The sequence below is a fragment of the Erpetoichthys calabaricus genome, chromosome 3 (assembly GCF_900747795.2).
Source record: "Erpetoichthys calabaricus chromosome 3, fErpCal1.3, whole genome shotgun sequence".
In the NCBI taxonomy this organism is placed as follows: Eukaryota; Metazoa; Chordata; class Cladistia; order Polypteriformes; family Polypteridae; genus Erpetoichthys; species Erpetoichthys calabaricus.
In genome coordinates this window covers 302,965,121-302,988,005 of record NC_041396.2, presented here as the reverse complement: position 1 = coordinate 302,988,005, position 22,885 = coordinate 302,965,121, and the positions used below count along the sequence as shown (strand labels likewise).

General features: G+C 49.8%; 1 protein-coding gene across 2 annotated transcripts in view; it reads right to left on the bottom strand.

Moving 5' to 3' along the window:
• Nucleotides 1-22,885, bottom strand: part of nckap5l (NCK-associated protein 5-like) — a 75,092-nt gene that overhangs the window by 3,030 nt on the left and 49,177 nt on the right. For both annotated transcript variants that reach the window (XM_051925025.1, XM_051925026.1), the window contains 6 exons: nt 17,966-18,058; nt 12,497-15,468; nt 12,256-12,400; nt 12,076-12,154; nt 9,538-9,840; nt 9,288-9,436 (listed from right to left, as the gene is read on the bottom strand). In XM_051925025.1, the coding sequence (XP_051780985.1) occupies nt 9,288-9,436; nt 9,538-9,840; nt 12,076-12,154; nt 12,256-12,400; nt 12,497-15,468; nt 17,966-18,058 (3,741 nt within the window). The remainder of the gene's footprint in view (nt 1-9,287; nt 9,437-9,537; nt 9,841-12,075; nt 12,155-12,255; nt 12,401-12,496; nt 15,469-17,965; nt 18,059-22,885) is intronic.

The following is a 22,885-nucleotide window of genomic DNA, read 5'->3' as shown; positions in this document are numbered from 1 at the left end:
GTCAAATAAACTGCTCAAAAAAAATGAAAGGACCACTTTGAAAACCCATCCGCTCTCAATGCTGGCCATCTCTACCGTTATGGACTGATATGGTGATGTGTGAGGAACGAAAGGATGGAAATGAACCGACAGAGCGGACACCCCGAAAATCAAAGGGGGGGGGGAAATTGATGGGGCAGGCAGGCAGGCAAGTCCATTTGGCCGAAATGTCATTGCAGCAACTCCAAATTGTACCCAGTAGCTTGTATGGCCCCCCCCCCCCCACGCCTGACAACGTCCTAATGAGATGACATATAGTGTCCTGGGGGACCTCCTCTCAGATCTGGACCAGGGCATCACTGAGCTCCTGGACAGGCTGAGGTGTTGGATGGACCCAAACATAATGTCAAACCCAGAGGTGTTCTATTGGATTGAGGTCAGTCGAGTGAGTTTTGGAGTCAATGGGAGCAATTCCTTCATCCTATTTCAAGTTGACCCTTTCTCTCTAGTCGACCATCAGCTTCAGTCACACCTCACACATCACAATTGATTTGAGAAATTCCAGTCTGGTTTCCGCACTGGTCACTAACCGGCACTAACGCGGGTTGTAAACGACATTCTGATATCCTCTGATGAAGGAAACTCCACCGTGATTCCGTTGTTAGACATAAGCACAGCGTGTGACACCATTGACCGTTCTGTTTTACTGCACAGGCTACAAAATGACAGGCACTGTGCTCGCTTGGTTTAGTTCTTATTTATCAAATCGATTCCAATACGTACAGAAATGTGCTGACAGGACTCCATCATCATACACAGAAGTTCAATATGGTGCCCCGCAGGGCTCAGTACTGGGACCTTTACTGTGTTCACTTTACAGGCTTCCACTGGGATCTCTCATTAGATGTTAATGTTCACTCGTACACCGATGCCTTTCTTTTAGACCAAATGAAGTTTCTCCGATGTTATCTTTAATTAGTTGTGTTAGTGAATTAAAGGAGTGGATGGATGGGAACGAGAGATGTTAATTATTGGAGGGAGTGACGCTGATCACAACAATATATCGTCATCACTTAACTCAGATGGAGTCCCCATTAATTTTACTGAATCAGCCAGCAATCTAGTTGTTATCTTTGACTCTCACATGTCATTTAAAGCACACGTTACAAAGTTGTCCAAATCGGGTTTCTTCCATCTTAAAAATGTTGGGAAATTAAGGTGCTTTCTAAATAAACAGGATTCTGAGAAAGTCATTCATGCATTTATTTCTAGTAGGATTGACTACCACAATGCGGTGTTCACTGAATGTTCACACTGTTCTTTATACAGCTGCCAGTCAATCCAAAATGCTGCTGCAAGAAAATACAAACCCATAACCCCAGTCCTCAAGTCCTTACACTGGCTCCCGGTTAAGTTTAGGGCAGATTTCAAAATCCTCCTTTTAACATATAAAGCCTTAAATGGCCGAGGTCTGGCTTACGTGTCTGAACTTATCACGACTTACAAACCTGAGCGCACATTAAGATCTCAAGATGTTGGTCTGCTTAGGATTTCAAGGATTAATAAAATAACAGTGGGAGGTCAAGCTTTTAGTTACAGGACCCCCTAAGCTGTGCAGTGGTCTGCCTGCTACTATAAGAGATGCCCCTTCGGTCTCAGCTTTCAAATCTCACCATTTTAGTTTAGCACACCCTGACTAGAGCTGCTGATTAACTGTACAGACTGCATCTCTGTTGTCAGTCATTAGCACTAAAACATAAGTCACATGATCGTTAGAATTTGTTACTAACCTTCCCCACCTGTTCTGTTTCTCTTCTCGGTACTCAAATGTGGCACTTGGTGCCTCTGCCCACCTGCCAAGTTGTTTTGCCCGCCTAAGGTAAAGTCATCTCTGATGGAGGATCGCAGGAATCATGTGGTAGAGGGGTCCTTTCATCTGATTGGCTGGCCCAGCACTGACTCAGCTGTGGAATGGCCAATAGGGGGAGGCAGCTTGATGGCCAAGGTCTCCAGGGCTCTCTGAACAAATCCAAATCCTATTATGGGATATCATCTACTGTTGAATGCTATATACTTGTAATTTTTTGATTTTTATACTTTATTGAGGATTTGTTCTGTGCATTGTATTGTATTGTATTGACCCCCCCCCCCCCTTCTTTTTGACACCCACTGCATGCCCAACCTACCTGGACAGGGGTCTCTCTCTCTGAACTGCCTTTCTTGAGGTTTCTTCCATTTTTTTCCCAACAAGGGTTTTTTGGGAGTTTTTCCTTGTCTTCTTAGAGAGTCGAGGCTGGGGGGCTGTCAAGAGGAAGGGCACTTCTTGTGTGATTTTTGGGCTACAGTATGAGGCCGGGTATTGTCGTGCACCAGGAGGAACCAGCACAGGGTCTGACAATGGGTCCAAAGAGTTCATCCCGATACCTAATGGCAGTCCTGCGGTGCCCGCTGTTGTCTAGCCTGTAGAGGTCTGTGTGTCCCTCCATGGATATGCCTCCCCAGACTGACCATCACTGACCCACCACCACACCGGTCATGCTGAACGATGTCACAGGCAGCATAACGTTCTCCACGGCTTCTCCAGACCCTTTCACGTCTGTCACATGTGCTCTCATCTGTGAAAAGCACAGGGTGCCAGTGGTGGATCTGTCAATTCTGGTATTCTGTGGCCAGTCGAGCTCCATGGTGCCCACTAGAGGACGTTGGGCCCTCAAGCCACCCTCATGAAGTCTGTTTCTGATTGTTTGCTCAGAGACATTCACACCAGTGTCCTGCCAGCCTGCTGGAGGTCATTTTGTAGGCTCTGCCAGTGCTCATCCTGTTCCTCGGTGCCCAAAGGAGCAGATAGTGGTGGGTCCTGCTGATGGGTTAAGGACCTTCTACAAGGGGCCCTGTCCAGCTCTCCGAGAGTAACTGCCTGTCTGTCTCCTGGAGTCTCCTCCCTACCCTTGAGACTGTGCTGGGAGACCCAGCAAACCTTCTGACACTGACAGGCACGTATTGTGCCATCCTGGAGAAGTTGGACTACCTGTGCCACCAAACTCTGTAGAGTCCAGGTATCACACATTGCTGATGTGCCTAAGAGGTCATTAAAGGCCTGGCTGTTGGTTTTTATCAGGAAACTTGCAAACCCAGACACTCGGACTCCTCACTCAGCCTCTCGAGACCCCCGATCAGAGCCTCCATCGACACCACGCCATGCCAACATGAAGACGTCATCTCAACGGTGAAGTGCAGTGGAGGGAGCAACAGGACTTGCTGCTGGACAGCCTCACATTATCGAAAGGGAAAATGAACTCCCAGGTTTATCAAGGTGTCCTACAGGGTAATGTCGGGGTGGCTGTCCACCAGATGAAGCTCAGTAGAAGTTGGCTGATGCTGTAGGACCCTAAACATTAAAGTAAATCTGCCTTTTTGTTTTTTTTTTTTGCTGTGGCTTGACCACATCAGACATCCTAAGAACACGGCTGAGCTGAAATGGTTCTGTAAGGAGGAACGGTCCAAAGAGAGGTTAGCAATTCCTCCCCAACGTTGTGCAGGTCTGATCCATAGCTTGTTAGGGCTTATCGCCGTCCAAGGAGGTTCAACCAGTTATTAAATCCAAGGGTTCACCTCCTCTATCCACGGCACCCTGTGAATGTTTGATGGGTGTGTTCAATAAAGACGTGAACGATCAGAATGGTGTGTTTGTCTAGACCTGTGACTTCGATGAAGATCAGACCGCACTTTATGACCAGTTAATGCAGAAAAGCAAAGCAGGTCTGTCCAAAAGGTTCACGTACTTTAATTTAAATGAGCGAGAAGTGCTGTTTCAGACATGCCAAGAAACTGCCTTGGATTGTGATCAATCAAGTGGCCCATAAATTGAGGGTGGGTTTGGAGTTTAAACTGCAATTTGGGCACCAGGCTGGCAGCCATCATCACCACATGGACCCCTAATGAACACTGAGTGATACGTAACACAATGAAGAGGATTGATATTTGGTAGGTCTAAATGAGGCGGGGAGCTGGACCAGTTTTCTAACCCCAGAGTTTGTCATTGATGAGGAGTCAGGCTTATGGCTTCATTGTTATCACTCTGGATAGGACATTCTATATGCCAACCCCACTCCCCCCCACATCAGTTACCCCTGAACACAGCCCCCCAAAACCCCACAGGAGGTCATATACTGCCTGGCTGAAATGGAGGCGGTCTGTATGACTGAAATGCTGCCCTTTCCGATTGGCCATTCTGTTCCACTACATCCCATTGGTCCAATCATGCCAGAACAGGATTGGATGAACCGAGGGACTTGCCTGCACCCATTGGTCCAGGATTTGTGATTTCAAGTATAGGAGGGTCACTCCATCTATCTCTCTCTCTCACTCTCTCACCATCTTGCCATGAAGACACGATCACCCATCAACCACCCCCCCCCCCCCCCCCCCCTCTCATTAGTTCTCAATGATGAAAACAACTTGATCTCGGCAGCAATAATCGGGCACAGGCCTGCAGATGTGAATGCCAAGTATGCTTGTAGGCTATGAAATTGCCCGGGTACTGGCAGCCTGTTTCTGGCTGAGGGGTGGATCAATTGGCCCTGCAGTGTTCTCTCGTCCCTTGGCTGTGTGTGCACGTGGCCCACCTGAACTTGGTCACTTAGATTTCAACCCGTGTTGGACGGGTAGTACAGCTAGTGCACTCTGTAAATGCGTGTCTGTCTGGTTGCTATGTCTCTGTTGCCCCACCAGATGGCATTGTGGTAGCAAAAACCAAGCTGGATGGAAACATAAGACTGAAAGCCACCTCTAGATACAAGATGCACTGCTACTTTATTTTGCTTATTATTTGAGTACATTACCTATAATACAATTAATTACATTTATAGTTCCTTCTCTTGCCTGTACTTTCACTCCAACAGTAAGAAGACTGTCACAGATGAGGGATCATGGCAGTATGCCAAGGACTTCTATTTTGGTTATAAATGCTGAATTTCTTTTTTTGCCCCATCTGTTGGAATTACAAATGCAATGCATTTTATTACAACATACATTACAAAACACATTCCAATAGGTGGTGCACTGCAAACGTTCATGCCGAATATGCTTGTAGGCTGTGAAATTGTCTTTATGCTGGGTGCTGCCAGCCCGTTTACGGACAGCTGACCAACTGACCCTGCACTGCTCTCTGTACCCATTCCCGTGTGTGCACATGGCCTACTTGAACCTGATTACTTAGGTTTCAATCTGTCTTAGATGGGGAGCACAGCTTAATAAAAGGATAAGTGCCTGTGTGTCTGTCTGGTTGCTATGCCTCTGCCATTCCAACAGATGGTACATCACAAATATTGGTAGTAATACATTTTATTACTACAAATGTAGATGACACGCATTATGTTTCTCATTCCAACAGACTGAACATCACAAACATTTGTAATCATCAAATGCATTGCATTTGTGATTCCAACAGATGGTTCATCGCAAACATTTTGTGGTGGACGGCCGGGACCCATGCCCGGCCAGGATGCCTAGAAGGACCAGGAGAGGAACTATACCTCCCCTGGTCGGTACGGGGGCCACAGGAACACAGCATGGAAGCTCAACTCTATTGGTGCCCCGTGGCCACCACGGTGGGGGGACGCCCAGAGGATTGGAGAGCCCTGGGTGTCAGCACTTCTGCCACACCCGAAAGTGCCGCCGGAAGACAGTCACAGAGCACCTGGAGCACATCTGGGTGGCTATAAAAGCGGCTGCCTCCCTCGAGTAGACAAGTCGGAGTCGGGAGGAAGAAGGCAACACTTGGGAGGAGAGGTGGAAAGGCGGCAGGAGAGAATCAAACTGGAAAAGGGTGTTTGCTGCATGGGCACTGTGTTGTGTGCTGGACTTTCTAATTAAACGTGTGTGTTTTGGAACATTCTGTGTCTGACTGTTTGTGTCTGGGCTGAACTTACCACAACTTATTATAATGCATTTTATTACTACAAATGTTTGTGATACACATTACATTTGGAACATCACAGACATTTGTAGTGATAAAATACATTGCATTTGTCCTTCCAACAGATGGTGCATCACAACCATTAAGACAACTTTTACGCATCCCATACCAAATGGCATATAACAGAGATGTGTGCATTGCATTTTACATTCCAACAGGTGGTGCATCTGTTTATGTTGGAAGGATGGTGCATCACAACCATTAAGACCGCTTTTACGCATCCCATACCAAATGACATAACAGAGATGTGTGCATTGCATTTTACATTCCAACAGGTGGCGCACCTGTTTATGTTGGAAGGATGGTGCATCACAACCATTAAGACAGCTTTTATGCATCCCATACCAAATGACATATAACAGAGATGTGTGCATTGCATTTTACATTCCAACAGGTGGCGCACCTGTTTATGTTGGAAGGATGGCGCATCACAACCATTTAGACAGCTTTTAGGCATCCCATACCAAATGACATATAACAGAGATGTGTGCATTGCATTTTACATTCCAACAGGTGGTGCACCTGTTTATGTTGGAAGGATGGTGCATCATAACCAATAAGACAGCTTTTATGCATCCCATACCAAATGACATATAACAGAGATGTGTGCATTGCATTTTACATTCCAACAGGTGGCGCACCTGTTTATGTTGGAAGGATGGTGCATCACAACCATTAAGACAGCTTTTACGCATCCCATACCAAATGACATATAACAGAGATGTGCGCATTGCATTTTACATTCCAACAGGTGGCGCACCTGTTTGTTAATACAAATGTTTGTGATGCACCCAAACTGTTGGAATGACAAATGCAATTCATTTTATTACTACACTGAGAGAGGAGGAGAGGTTAGGAGCAGGCACTGATACAGCGCATTGCTGCACCCACCACATATCAAACCAACTCAGGATCCCAGATTGGGACCCAAGTGCAGCCATGAGATGGGTGACACCTCAGCACCCCACTAGTTCAGATGGAATGGGACCAGGATGAGGTTTTTTTATGGTGGCTGGAGTGCCAATTCTGCCCCCAACCCCCAGGTTTTCCTTTGCAGGTTGGATCGCTGACATGCATTACAAAATACATTCCAATAGATGGTGCACTGCAAATGTTAATGCCAAGGGCAATGTTGATTGTTTGGTTTTCAACCAGGCAGAACAGCTGGTGCAAACAATAAATTCGTAACATTCCCTGATGTGAAAAAAAGTTCAGAAAAGATAATAAGTCCAGAAAAAAAAAATATTCAACCCCATAAAAATGAGTAAAGAGGAGTTAACTGCAGCTCTGTGTTCTCACAGTTGCTCTCACTGCCTGCACATTCACGCTGCCATTTCCGCTTTCCTCTGCTCCCTTGAGCTCACAGGTGAACCCCATCACACTCACTTTCTCCCAAGCTCCATACGCCGATTCCTTGCTGGCCGCCAGGTACCCAGGGCAGTGGGATTAGCAGTGGGGCAGCGCCTTAAGCTGATGTCAAATTATGCTACTTCTAGTCGTTGGGTGGGTGGCATGGTGGCGCAGTGGGTAGCGCTGCTGCCTCGCAGTTGGGACACCTGTGGACCTGTGGTTCGCTTCCCAGGTCCTCCCTGCGTGGAGTTTGCATGTTCTCCCCGTGTCTGTGGGTTTCCTCCCACAGTCCAAAGACATGCAGGTTAGGTGCATTGGAGATTCTAAATTGTCCCTAGTGTGTGCTTGGTGTGGGTGCGTGTGTGTGCCCTGCCCAGGATTGGTTCCTGCCTTGTGCCCTGTGTTGACTGGGTTTGGCTCCAGCAGACCCCCGTGACCCTGTGTTCGGATTCAGCAGGTTGGATAATGGATGGATGGATAGTCGTAGGGTATATCACAATTACTGCTGATCTTTTTGCAGTGCCATGTCAATTTATTTGACTGAAAATCACCAGGCAGGTCAAATGTAGGGAACTGTGTGATGACTTTCCGGTACTTTTGTGCTCGCCCCTTTATGTGACAGCCAACAGCGTGATGCCCGATGGCACTGGCACTGTACAAAGGGTTACCAGGAATGGCGAGTTCTGCCGCAATCTCAGCCCTGATTTTTGTTTTCCCATTCCATTGTCGTACATGAAACACAAGACTTCAACCGAATGAGCTTCTCTTCTGTTTGAGAGGTCCAAAGCCCCCCATCGTGCCCCTTATTCCCCGTCACTGCACTCTACGTATTGTACTTCCAGATGAGCATTCATGGGTCGTCAGCTCTAACACCCACAGGGCCCACCCTATGACTAAAGACCTGTTCAAACCTGTTTGAGGGGAAAGTCACTGACTCGTCGGACTAAGTATCTCCTGTCTCCGCAGGAAAACAGATAATTAATTTCTTGAGAAAACTGGGAGATGCGAGCAAAAAGGCAAAACAAAGAACAGGAACCGAAACCCAGACGAGAAGCAAAACGGAAAGTCAAGTAACACGCAATGCGGCCGAAAACCAGGCAAGACAAGAAAAATAATGACATGAGATGACCAACAGAACATAAGATGCGGCTCAGAGCCGTTTGCTGATTAAGTCAAGGTCACGACCCCGGAGACCACGCCCCTAGAAACACAAGCTGTGACCCTGACAACAGTCCACAATATGGCTGCTCTGAAAGGACAAGGCCACAAAACATCAAATGATGACAGAATCGCTGGGGGTGTCTTCACTGGGGACACACTGCCCACTGCCCTCGACTCGCTAAGATTATGGAATTGAAGGCTAAAACGGGACATCAGTGGAAAAAAAATCCCATAATGCAACTTTGCTTCACTTGGCAATTGATCCCTCAGCAGAGATGTGCTGTGTTTGCTTGCAAATTGTTCAGGGCGTCACCTTGCCTTCCCAGAATGGGCAAAGCTCAGAAGTGGCATATTCTGAAAGGGCAGTGCATACCCGTGGCACGGCTGGGTGGGCTGCCAGTTTCATTTGGTGACATGCCATCTTGGCTGAGGGCCTCACAGAGTGTCACCTTACCTCCCACCAACATTTCTGAGACGTGTACTTGGGACGCTGTGGGTGTTACCGCGGACGCTCAGACTGCTTATCCATGACTGAGCCCACCGGTCACGTTCAGCGTCACGAGCGCCCAAAATGGTTGAAGGTGGTCTGTGCCATACTCTTCCTCACCGTTAGGGACGGCTGCTACATTTTGATCAGTGTCAAGACTAGTCTGCTTCTTCGTAAAACCAAATAATGGCTGAACATAATTTGAAATTTTGGCTCTTTCTGTGGAATTGCCGTAACCCCCGTTGTGGGTCCCTGACCTCCTCTTTTGGGTTTTGCATTTTGAAATTCAGGTCTTTCTAGAAGTTTTCAGTCCCGCCGTCCCGTCCCACTTACCCGGTGGAGCGGCTGCTCATCGTGCACTATGTCCAGCTCGGACGTCACTCCCAGATACATGTCGGTCGTGGATGCGGAGGCTTTGGAATTCGGGAAGGTCCAATTTTTGGATGGTTGAGTTTTGACATGAGCACCATAGACATCTACAGCTATGGAAATAAAAAGAAATGTAAAGATGTGCTGCAGGGGCGGCCAGCCGGCCACCTTACTGGTAAAAACAAGTGGTGATCCCGGGGAAGCAGGACCTTACCTTCTCGGACAAAGCTGGACAGGTGGTTTGTGGACAAGCCCTTGCTGTCAAGCACTGTGCTGTAGAGTTGGGGGTTCAAGTCCTCATCCTGAGCAAATGCTTCATCCAGAGAGGACAGCTCCCTCTCCAGGGTCCTAGCCTTGCGTGGCATCTTGGTACCAGGCCCGTGCTTGGCAGGGGACCCTGAAGACTCGGGCTCACAGTGTGGCTTTGATTTAGGGATTCCCTTTCCAGAAGGACTGCTGGCATAGTCGGGTAAGGGAAAAGTACCGATGCCGCTATCCAGGGTCCTGGTGGACGAGCCTGTAAGTGCAAAGACACACACATGAACACACACACACACACACACACATACGTGCAACAGTTTGGGAAGAGATTTGCTTCAGGCTAAGTCACTGTGCCCGCTGTGTAGCCATGTTTTGTACAAAGAGTCCTGCCAAACCATCTAACTAACTGTGGGCACTAAAGAGGGTCCTGAACTCCGACCCCACTGCCTGTCAGAGGGGAAAAAACATCAAAAGCAGCCTGTCACCAGGAGAGACCCCACTCCTACCCTCAGAAAGTTCATGACGATGACAAATGCAGGAGGCCATTCACGAACTTCCCCTGAACAGAATCCTGACCCCCATAAAGCCCCCGCTATACACTTTGATTCCCAATAGGACTGTTTTACTAGACACCCAACTCTACTGTGCCAGAATAAATTTCCAGGACACTTGTAATTCAAAATCAGGTGGCATGCAGGGTCCCAGTGGGCCGCAAATCGATGCTCCATAGACTGGCGCCGGGCATTAGAATTTCTTTTGTCGGCCCACGAGAATCACGCAGGTCACGTGTTGTGGCCCAGCGGCTGGTCTGCAGTGTTTTACGCTCATCGATGGGTTGTTAGAAAATGTGGATACTCTAAGCGGGACCACCCCCCCTCTCCTCAATTTAATGCTACTGCATGTTTATGCTCAAAACTCCCCAAGTGTGATCATTCCTCAACCGGGACCCCCTGCTCTGATTGTTTGTTAGTAAACTAGGACCACCCAACCAAACCAATGTAAATAAATCTGGATGCTCGATATTCCAAAATGGACCCCCCCAATCTACTGCAAATAAATCTGCGTACTCAATACCCCAATAAGTAACAACCCCCCCAACTAATGCAAATAAAAATAGACGCTCAGTACCCCAAAAGGTAACAACCCCCCCAACTAATGCAAATAAAAATGGACGCTCAGTACCCCAATAAGTAACAACCCCCCCAACTAATGCAAATAAAAATAGACACTCAGTACCCCAATAAGTAACAACCCCCCCAATCTAATGCAAATAAAAATAGACACTCAGTAACCCAAAAGGTAACAACCCCCCAACTAATGCAAATAAAAATGGACGCTCAGTACCCCAATAAGTAACAACCCCCCAACTAATGCAAATAAAAATAGACACTCAGTACCCCAAAAGGTAACAACCCCCCCAACTAATGCAAATAAAAATGGACGCTCAGTACCCCAAAAGGTAACAACCCCCCAAACTAATGCAAATAAAAATGGACGCTCAGTACCCCAATAAGTAACAACCCCCCCAATCTAATGCAAATAAAAATGGACGCTCAGTACCCCAATAAGTAACAACCCCCCAACTAATGCAAATAAAAATAGACACTCAGTACCCCAAAAGGTAACAACCCCCCCAACTAATGCAAATAAAAATAGCCACTCAGTACCCCAATAAGTAACAACCCCCCCAATCTAATGCAAATAAAAATGGACGCTCAGTACCCCAAAAGGTAACAACCCCCCCCCAACTAATGCAAATAAAAATAGACACTCAGTACCCCAATAAGTAACAACCCCCCCAATCTAATGCAAATAAAAATAGACACTCAGTACCCCAAAAGGTAACAACCCTGCCAAATACCCCCCCCCCCGAAGTATTGCAAATAAATGTGGTAAATTTTTATGCTCAAAATGTTGGTTTGTTACAATGTTATGCTCCTATGTTAGTAAATCTGGACATGCAATACCCCAAGAGGGTCCACCCCCCAAAAAAAATAAATCCAGATTAAATCTGGACACTTGATCCTCCAAGAGGGACCCCCCCCCCCCCACCCCCCCCCCCCCCCCCCCCCTCGCTCTCTGATTCTATGTAAGTAAATCTGGATGCTTGATACCCCTACTGGGACCCCCACCCCCTCCCCCAATCTCATGCAAATAAATCAGGAAGCTCGATACTCCAGGACTGACCGTTTCTACGCCCCAGTGAGACACCACAGCACATACGTGAACCCCTTCTTAAATAATCTCTGGTGTGGATATCATAACCGCAGTTCCTTTTCTCTTTTCTCCTCTCTTCGAGTCCGAATGACTTGACGGCCTTTAGCATCTTTAATCCCAGCAGCTCTTCTCTCTCTCTCTCCAATTTCCCAATCCCTCAGTAGCCCCCCCAGGCTTTCCCAGTTTACTGCCAGCAGTTCTTCATACGTGTCAGCTTCAGCAACATGCATAACTGTGCACCCCACCAAATGTGCCCCCCACCCCCCCATCATACCTGTAAAGTGCTGTGAGTGGACTGTCTCACCAAGGCTTTCCTCCGACGTAACGTCATCTTTACCTCCCATGCCAGCACTCTGGAAGCAAAGAAGATGACGCAGAGAGCTGATTACTATCTACTGGTTACACTCCTGGTCACATATGAAACAAAGGGAGGGAGATGTGGTCCATGCCTAACCTTCTCAATGACGTCTCCTCTGACCTTCAAGTGACTGATCACTCCGTTCCGTTGGGAGCTGAAAAGCGGTCGCGACTTCTTGGAATCGAAGGACAGACGCCGACATCGCTGCTCCTTGTCACAGGGTGCGTCTCGGTCGTCGACCCTGCCAATAGAAGATGTTTCGTGCAAGACCATGAATCCCTAAGTATGTGGTCTGACCCAACCTCGACCCCCACACCACGAATCCCTGATCTTTTACCTGTTTAGGAGCTGCTGCATGAAGGTGTCCGAGGCTGCTTCTCGGTAGACGGTGGGCATCTCCACGGGCACGTTGCATGGATGTCCCCGGCCGGTCTTTTCCAGGGCCATGCCGTTCATGAAGGCTCGTTCCTCCTCAAGGGCCTTCCTCAGGTCTTCAGCTTTCTCCATTAGTTTGGAGATGTTGAGGCCTTCAGCCTCTAGCTTCTTCTTGGCCACCGCCACTTTGGGGTCTTTACTGGAGGAAGAGGAGGAGGACGACACGTTGAGCTTCCATTCCTTTTTGTCCTCCTTGGGCTTTGGCATGTCCGGCTTGCGGTTCAGAGCTGGAAGTTTGCTTTTCTTGAGGCCAAACCAACTGGCGATGCCATTGGAGGCCTTCTGCTTGACCTCAGACACCTGACCCTTGTCCAGCTCCTGCAGTTTCAGCATGTTCTCCTCGATGCCTTTCATCACCTTTTCTTCGATGGCAGACTGCGTGCTCTGGTCACCTTGAGACTCCACCTGAGCGGTTTTGGCTGGCGATGAGAGGCCGTCGAGGTTCTTCTTCCGCTCACCATGTGCCGGACTCTTCCCTTTATCCTCCAAGGAGGCACAGGCCCTGGGACTTCGTTTCTGGGAAGCACAAGGCCTCTGCTCCTCCTGGACCTGGCGCCCACCCTTGGTTGGGGTTTTCAATGGAGACTTGGACGGTACCTTGGTGGGACTTCCCTGCGGACTGGTGGCCGTGGCTCTGCTGCCATGTGAGGGGACAGGAGCGCTGGAGCACTTGACGTAGTTCCTCAGCGCCTGAGAGGAGTCTGCCACGGAGGTAGAGGACGGACCGCCCGCCTTGTGCTTGGTCACTTCGGTCTTTGCTGTGCATGCTTTTGAACAGTACGCGTCATTGGTGGCTTTGGGCGCAGTGGGGGCGCCCGGCAGGGAACGCCCTCCAAACTCGGGGACCTGAGGCTTGGGAGCAGCTTTGGGGTATGGCTTGCTGTCCATGGAGTCTGTATATTTCACGTGGCGGGGGTCCGACCCCACCGAGCTCCTGTCCCCCATCCGCTCGGCGGTTTTGCTCCTCTCCCGACTGACCGGGCAGGACTGGGCATCCAACTCCAGATGCTGTCGCAAGTCTTCTGTGCTTTTCAACTTCCCCAACGCTGCCAAGCGCTCTTTGAAAGGGAGGTGGCCCGTGTCACCCATAGCTTTGCTAGACCGTTTGTGCAATGAGGAAGAGACCTCCGAGACAGTGGTGGCCAACCCATCACTCTGTGCTTTGTCTTCCAGCCCCACGTCCTCGCTGGACGCCTGATACAAGCAGTCACCCTGAGGCCCATGCATCTTGTACCACGCCAAGTTCTCGGCATACGTGCTTCGGTCATCCACGGTGGCAGCAGTCTCATCAATGAGAGTAGGACTCGGCTCACCCGCCGGTGAACTGTCCCGTTTGCCATCCGTGGAGCTTGGTGGACCAGGGGAAGATGTCAGACTTTCGGAGCTCCCGAAGGCGGAGAAGGTGGCCTGGTGCAGCCTGTCGAGGAAACGTGCTGAAGTGTCGGTGGGGCCAAAGCTAGAGATGTCAGACACATTCTCGTAGTGAGGAATTTTTTGGCAACTTCTAAAAGGCTGGATTTCGGACCCCAGTCTGGAGAGATGGCTGGAGCCAAGGCGGCCAGTAGGCTTGGGGGCAGAATGGCTGCTGTAGGCAAGCTCCCCGTTTGGGGCTGGCGGCACATCCGGCTTCGGTGGGGAGGTCGGGGCAGAATGGGTGGCAGGGTAGGAGTCGGTCTTGGAGCAGGCGGCCACAGGCCTGTCACGTTCCACGGGAACAGTTTTGCGGCTCAGGACGGGCGAGTGGTAGACTTCGTAATTGTTGTTCCTGCAGGGAATCTTGGAACTTCGCGTCAGCTGTGGACTGAGACGCAGAGGGTTTGCCGCCTGCGCCCGCTCCCCTAGGGAGGAGATCTTAAGGAACTTGAGCAGCTTGGAAGGAGAGGAGATGGGGGAGGACTTTGTGTCCACCATTCCGCATGGAGACGTGGGACTGGGAATCACTTTGGCTTTTCCCTGAGAAGCCTGCTGCAGGAAAGATCGGTTGCTCTTCTCGGCGGAACCCGCCGACAGAAACGAATCGGCCTTCTTCGCAAAGCACGCGTCTCCAGTGAAGAAGAGACCGTTGCACACTTGCTCTGCGGAGGAGCTGTCCAGTTTGCCCCCCGAGGTGGAAGCATACAAGCTGCTCTTGGTGGCTTCTGGAAGGCTGCATTCCACCTGAAGGTAATTCTCAGCACTAAAACCGGGATAAGTAACCGCCTTGACGTGCTTTAGGCCATCTGCTATGACCAACTCATTTAAGGCTGGGCCCGTCTGGGTGTGGCAGTGCGGACCCAGAAACTTCCCTTCCAGGGAGAAGTTCAGGATGCCATCACAGGCCTTGCTCTCCTCGCCCAGACACGACTCCACCGACCCTCCGCCCAGCGAGCACTTGGGCTCCGTCTCTCTGATCAGACTGTAAAGGTACGACTTGGTGCTCACAATCTGCTTCAGCTCGGCGGGCGTCTCTTCAGCGATGTCGGCGGAGCTGCTCGGCAAGTCGCCCATCGTGGGGCCGCTTGGATCCAAACCCACCTTCTCGCCTTTGGTTGGACTCGAGGCCGATGAGCTCTCGCTGGTCTCCTGCTTCCACTTGAAGAGGCCGTCCAAACCCTTGTGCGAAAACTTCAGGCAGGACTGGCAGCTGGCATACTCGGTGCCGGGGTCCTCCCCGTTAACGTGCTCTGGACCGTCAAGGTCGAGGTTTGACTGGCTGAAGTCTCTGTAAGGACAGAAGCCAGACGACGGGTGAAACTTGAGTGGGTCGTTCTCTTCCAGCTTCCTCAGGACCTCCAGGATGTGGGCTTTCTTTTTGAAGAAAGGAGAGAGCGCTTCCATGGATGAGGTGGGAGCTTTGGGACCATGGCTGCCGCTTCTCGTTTTCTCTCCGCCAAACTGAAACCGGAAAGGAAAGGAAAGGAAGAGTCAGACGTAACAGAACACAGCAAGCCTCAGGATGACTGCAGATAAGCAAATCCATTTGCTAGGATTTACAGAGAATGGTCTGAAAAAGGGAAAAAATTCAGGGGGTGAAAATGCCCTGGGCGGCATGGTGGCGCAGTGGGTAGAGCTGTTGCTTCGCAGTAAGGAGACCTGGGTTCGCTTCCCTGCGTGGAGTTCTCTCCGTGTCTACGTGGGTGTCCTCCCGCAGTCCAAAGACATGCAGGTTAGGTGCATTGGCGATCCTAAATTGTCCCTGGTGTGTGCTTGGTGTGTGTGCCATGCGGTGGGCTGGCACCCTGCCAAGGTTTGTTTCCGGCCTTGCGCCCTGTGTTGGCTTGGATTGGCTCCAGCAGACCCCTGTGACCCTGTAGTTAGGATAGAGCGGGTTGGACGGTGACTGACTGACTGAAAATACCCTGTTGATGCCCGCGGTCACAGGAGAATGGCCAGGCTGGTCTGAGCTGATAGAAAGGCAACCGGAACTCAAATGACCACTCGTTACAACTGAGGTGTGCAGAAGAGCAGCTCTGAACACACAACACGTCACACCTTGAAGCAGGTGGGCTACAGCAGCAGGAGACCACACCAGGTGACAGTCCGGTCAGCTAAGATCAGGCAACTGAGGCGACAAGTCACACGGGCTCACCAAAATGGGACAATAGGAGATTGGAAAAATGAGGTTTGACGAGTCTTGAATTCTGCTGTGACATTCAGATGTTGGGTGGCACGGTGGCACAGTGGGTAACACTGCTGCCTCGCAGTAAGGAGACCTGGGTTCGCTTCCCTGCGTGGAGTTCTCTCCGTGTCTACGTGGGTGTCCTCCCGCAGTCCAAAGACATGCAGGTTAGGTGCATTGGCGATCCTAAATTGTCCCTGGTGTGTGCTGTGTGTGCCCTGCGGTGGGCTGGCACCCTGCCCAAGGTTTGTTTCCGGCCTTGTGCCCTGTGTTGGCTGGGATTGGCTCCAGAAGACCCCCGTGACCCTGTAGTTAGTTATTATCCAACCCGCTATATCCTGACTGACTGAAAATGCCCTGTTGATGCCCGCGGTCACAGGAGAATGGCCAGGCTGGTCTGAGCTGATAGAAAGGCAACCGGAACTCAAATGACCACTCGTTACAACCGAGGTGTGCAGAAGAGCAGCTCTGAACACACAACACGTCACACCTTGAAGCAGGTGGGCTACAGCAGCAGGAGACCACACCAGGTGACAGTCCGGTCAGCTAAGATCAGGCAACTGAGGCGACAAGTCACACGGGCTCACCAAAATGGAACGATAGGAGATTGGAAAAACGAGGTTTGACGAGTCTTGAATTCTGCTGTGACATTCAGATGTTGGGTGGCGCAGTGGGTAGCACTGCTGCCACGCAGTAAGGAGACCTGGGTTTGCTTCCCTGCGTGGAGTTCTCTCCGTGTCTATGTGGGTTTCCTCCAACAGTCCAAAGACATGCAAGACATTGGCGATCCTAAATTGTCCCTAGTGTGGGTGCTTGGTGTGTGTGCTGGGTGTGTGTGGCGCCCTGCCCAAGATTTGTTCCTGCCTTGTGCCCTGTGCTAGCTGGGATTGGCTCCAGCAGACCCCCGTGACCCTGTGTTAGAATGTTAGGACTTTCTCGCTTTCTACCCGCGAAACTCGCCATCGTCAACCACACGTGCTTACCGCTTCAACCCGACGAGCCAAATGTGCTCAACAGACCAACAGCGGTCCTTTAGGGAAGTCGCGCCAGGTGACTGGAGTAGGCCCGGGGTACACGGTCAGCGCATAGTACACAGCGCAACGTCACTGACAACCCCTCGGAACCGCAGTGAACAAAAATGCAATTGCTGGTTTTTTTTTGTTTTTTTAAACAATTTTTGTTCTCGTTTTAGTTCGTTCACATATCACGCATTTTTATTTTTATTTAGTTTTAGTTTTCTCTGTTTGCCTTAATTTCGGTTCTCGTGCTCATAAAACGATATTTCTAGTTCTAGTTCTCGTTTCCGTTATGAAAATATCACTGAGCGGCACACATGGAGTTCGAATCCTTGAGCGGTCAACGGGTCAGCACCTCCTGCATTAATGGCGGTCTTGGGAGGTCCTCTGCTTCTTCTCGACCACTCAGCTCTACTGGTGACTCAAATCTCTGTCTTTACATTTGAAATGTGGAGCCCCTCGGTGTGCTGTGAAGACCCTCTTGATTGATGAATTTCTGTCAAACTTGGCCAGGCTTTGTAACTCACTGGCATTTTGTTCTGCGCTCTTAACTTGCAGTGATCAGTTTTGTCACCTTGTCCTGTCACACTTGTTCCCAAACAGCATCCCCCCCCTCCCCACACTGATTTTTTATTCCATTATATTGACCCCCTTTTGTTAAGTTGCTTTGGATTAAAGGGATCTGCTAAGCAAATAAATGGAAATGGAAATGTGTGACCGGAACAGAACACGTAAAGAAAAGGAGCGGGGGGCTCACCTGCATCTGTGCCTCTGTTAGGGGGTCTGTGATCTTCACCGGGCCGGGGACTGGGGGTTCCGAGGGGTGCTCTAAAAGGGACTCCGACATTACCTGAGGAAGAGGAATCAAAAAGTCAGCTTAACAAAAAGGGAGGGACGGGGGGTGAGGGGGGGGGGTCTAGCCTGAGTCACATGACGGGGGGGGGGCTAAACATCAGAATGCTCTCAAAGTTGGAGGCTCATGTACGATGGACTGAAACGATAAGGGGTTCGTGGTGGGATAATGTCCTAAAAGTCCACCAGTGTGCCAGACAGGGGGGTTCAAATAAAACGAGAGTGAAGCCAGCGGAAGTGAGCAACAGAAGTGGATCCCACCATACTTCTAAGACTGGGGGGGGGGGGTATGTGGGGGGGTTCAGGCATTCCCTCGTTCTGTCTGTTTCACTTTCATGATGACGCCTGAGGTAACGGACATTTTTCGCCCGGACCTCCACATATGCTTACTAGTCATGTGATACGCGGCGCTGCACTGGCGCTGCTAAACTGTGCATTCTCTGAACATCAGACAAAGGAATGTCAATCAAAACCAATAAAACACACACGACTGGCATTGAAAACAATAAAATGAATAGGAAACCAAATGCAAAACAAAAAACGCTGCCCCCTCCCTCCTCCTGTACGCCTGTCCTGGCAGTCTCAAAGACCAGTGGCGGAGCTCTAGGCGGGGTGGTCGGCATTATTAGACTTGGACAACCTGTGTTGGTCCCCCGCTCTTCCATGTCGGTAGCACAAATGGCACCCCGTGGGTAACAGTGCCCACTCAGTATCATCAGAGTTTGATCATTGAGCTTGTTGATCCCACTCGGGTTTGCTTTCATTAACAGAACCTACACATCATCATGCTAATTTGACTGGGGGTGGTGGGGGATAGTGGAGGGGGGCTGTATCCCCCCTCGGTGTCCTGTTAACTTTCATAAATGGTGCCCAGCAGAGGGCACTCCTCTTGGTGTTCAGAGCATTCCCAAAATGGCACCCTATGGGTAACAGTGCCCACTTAGTATCGTCAGACTTTGATGAATTGCCATTGGTCCCCCACAGAGACCCCTGGGGGTCTGCTGTGTGTGCCCCTTAAGTAGCACAAATGTTTGACGACAGGAGTTGTTGGTCCCCCTCTGGTTTACTTTCATTAAAGGCACCCATTTATCATCGTAGAAGTTTTGGGTGGGGGGCCTGTATCTCCCTCAGTGTCCGTAGTGCGTGCCCCCTTTGTGTATATACTGTGGGCTTGGTGGAGAGAGCATGCACACTTTTACTTTGATAACCGGTGCCAAGCAAGTAATGGTGCCCACTCAGAATCATCAGAGTTTGATGACCTGGGCATTAGACTTCCTCAGGTAGACTTTCATTAATGATGATTTTTTGGGGGGGGGGGGGGGGGGCTGTATTTCCTTCAATGTCCGGAGACCTGCACTTTCAGATACAAAACCGGCAGCCCCTCTGTGTGCACACCCCTGACATTATTACCATCGGGGGGTTCCCCCTCAGTGTCCAGTTAACGTCCATAAATGGAGCCCAGCAGGTAACTGGGACCACTGAGTATCATCAGAGTTTGATGGCTTGGTATTGGTCCACCCTTGGGTTTAGTTTCATTAATGGTACCCACTCATCACCATCAGAGTCTGATGGGGGGGGGGGGGTAATTGCATACCCCTGGGGGTCCGCAGTGTGTGCCCCTTTAGTAGCACAAATGTTTGACGACATGAGTTGTTGGTCCCCCTAAGGTCTACTTTCATTAACGGCACCCACTTATCACCAGATTTTGAATGGGGGTGGGGGCTGTATTCCCCCTGGGGGGTCCGCAGTGTGTGCCGCTTCAGTAGCACAGATGGGTGTATATAATGCAGACTTAGCGTGCAGAGCATGCCAGCAGGTAAGAGTGCCCACTTAAAATCATCAGAGCTCCCGACTCGGGTGTTGGACCCCCTCGGGATTATTTCCATTAACGGGGCCCACTCGTTATCATCATGAAACACAAGCGGCAGTTCCTTTGTGTTCATACCGTCGACATTATTAGATGGGGGGTGGTTATGTGGGGTTCACTCTCGGTGTCTGGTAAACTTTCATAAATGGCACCCCTCAAATGATGGCACCCTACGCAGCTGCTTACATCGCCTGATGGATTGACCGACTCCGTAAAAGATGACATCCCCCTCTTAAGAGACATTTAACAGACTTTCTAACCGACTCCAGAAATGAGCTCGTGGCGCAGTGGTAGCTTCGCTTCCTGGGTCCTCCCTGCATGGAGTTTGCATGTTCTCCCCGTGTCTGCGTGGGTTTCCTCCCACAGTCCAAAGACATGCAGGTGAGGTGCATTGGCGATCCTACATTGTCCTTAGTGTGTGCTTGGTGTGTGTGTGTGTGCCCTGTGGTGGGCTGGTGCCCTGCCCAGGGTTTATTCCTGCCTTGCACCCTGTGTTGGCTGGGATTGGCTCCAGCAGACCCTGTCACCCTGTGTTAGGATATAGCAGGTTGGACGGTGACTGACTGACATAATGAGTATTTATATTATAGTGTCCCTCGGTCTGAACCTAAAAAGTGGGACACTTCAGGTCATTACAATACAATGTGATGTCATAAATATTGGGGGAAGGAGGTTAAAACAAAGATAATAATCCAACAACAATCATAATAATAACCATCATCATCATCATCGTGGTATAGTATGGAAGACCCAGACATGGCAAAGTAAACTGAAATGATCAGCACGCCATCAGGACTGCAATGTGCATGGCGGAGTGGTGGCTCTGAGGCTAGGGATCTGCACTGGCAATCGGAAGGTTGCCGGTTCGAATCCCGTAAAAAGCCAAAAGGGTCTCTGTTCTGTTGGGCCCTTGAGCAAAGCCCTTAACCTGCAATTGCTAAGCGCTTTGAGTAGTGAGAAAAAGCACTATATAAATGCAAAGAATTATTATTATTATTATTATTATTAAACATCTAAGCAGATGGACCGACATTCACAAAACTCCTTAAATGTCGCCCTCTGCTGGTCGCCATCATCAATGACCTCATTACCCCATACAGCACCTCTCCTCCATTTCAAGGTAACATATAAATGAGGCAGTGGATGTGTGTGCAGTTCTTAGCGCTCACATTTAACTTTATTTTTTTTTTTTTTAATTATTTTGTAATATTTAAATATAAAGTTTCATGACCTGCGGTGGGTTGGCACCCTGCCCGGGATTGGTTCCTGCCTTGTGCCCTGTGTTGGCTGGGATTGGCTCCAGCAGACCCCCGTGACCCTGTGTTCGGATTCAGCGGGTTGGAAAATGGATGGATGGATGAAGTTTCATGACAATGGCGCCCTTACCACAGTGTGGTCTGGGGCGATCGGCCACCTTGTAAGCACTGGCCACAAGTAACAGTGTCAGAGGCAGGAGATGATATCTGGAGTAGCATAGCTCAACTAAATGACCTCCACCCCCCAGACAAGGGGGCACACGTAGCACTTCCAAAAAAAAGGTGTGAAGGGGTGGAGTCATCCACTCCTTACATTTGGGGGAGGAGCTAAAGGGCCTTATAAGGATGAGGCAGCACAAGGTGACGAACGGTGGGGGGTGTGAGGAGGTCTTGGTGCGATCAGAGTTGGTGTTCTGGGTGGGTCGCAGGTCTCACCTGCCACAGAAGTCTCATGGAGGATATACAGATGACTGGCAAATGTCATTGGCAGCCGTTAATTCTCTCTGTTAGCGGGGCTTTGCTGCAGAAAAACCTCCAGCATTTCTTCTTCTTATTATTTTTTTTATGCAAAATGAATATTTCACCCAAAAATGATATTTTTTATATGGTCCATACGCCATGTAGTTTGTAGTGATCCATCCATCCATTTTCCAACCCGCTGAATCCGAACACAGGGTCACGGGGGGTCTGCTGGAGCCAATCCCAGCCAACACAGGGCACAAGGCAGGAACCAATCCCGGGCAGGGTGCCAACCCACCGCAGGACACACACAAACACACCCACACACCAAGCACACACTAGGGCCAATTTAGAATCGCCAATCCACCTAACCTGCATGTCTTTGGACTGTGGGAGGAAACCGGAGCGCCCGGAGGAAACCCACGCAGACACGGGGAGAACATGCAAACTCCACGCAGGGAGGACCCGGGAAGTGAATCCAGGTCTCCTAACTGCAAGGCAGCAGCTCTACCATTGTGCCACCATGCCGCCCAGTTTGTAGTGATGGCAGAGAAAATCATTTTAGTCTCAAAACATTAAGAAAGGCCCTCCCATGTGACTTGTGTGCTCCTGTTTTTGAGGAGTCTGCGGTGGGCTGGCGCCCTGCCCAGGGTTTGTTTCCTGCCTTGTGCCCTATGTTGGCTGGGATTGGCTCCAGCAGACCCCCGTAACCCTGTAGTTAGGATATAGCGGGTTGGATAATGACTGACTGACTATATAATAGATAGATGAAAGGCACTATATAATAGTTCTATGGTGGGCTGGCGCCCTGCCCAGGGTTTGTTTCCTGCCTTGTGCCCTATGTTGGCTGGGATTGGCTCCAGCAGACCCCCGTAACCCTGTAGTTAGGATATAGCGGGTTGGATAATGACTGACTGACTATATAATAGATAGATGAAAGGCACTATATAATAGTTCTATGGTGGGCTGGCGCCCTGCCCGGGGTTTGTTTCCTGCCTTGCACCGTGTGTTGGCTGGGATTGGCTCCAGCAGACCCCTGTGATCCTGTAGTCAGGATATAGCGCATTGGATAATGGATGGATGGATGGATGTTTTTGAGGAGTGACGATTTTTGCGGAAGAATCGCACAATAGCAGATCATGTGACACGACTAACATGAAGTTGTTTTTTTTCCCTTTTATCCATATTTTTTAATTCCCTTTATTTTGATGTTTTTCACAGCATTTTGCCGTTGTGCAGCTCG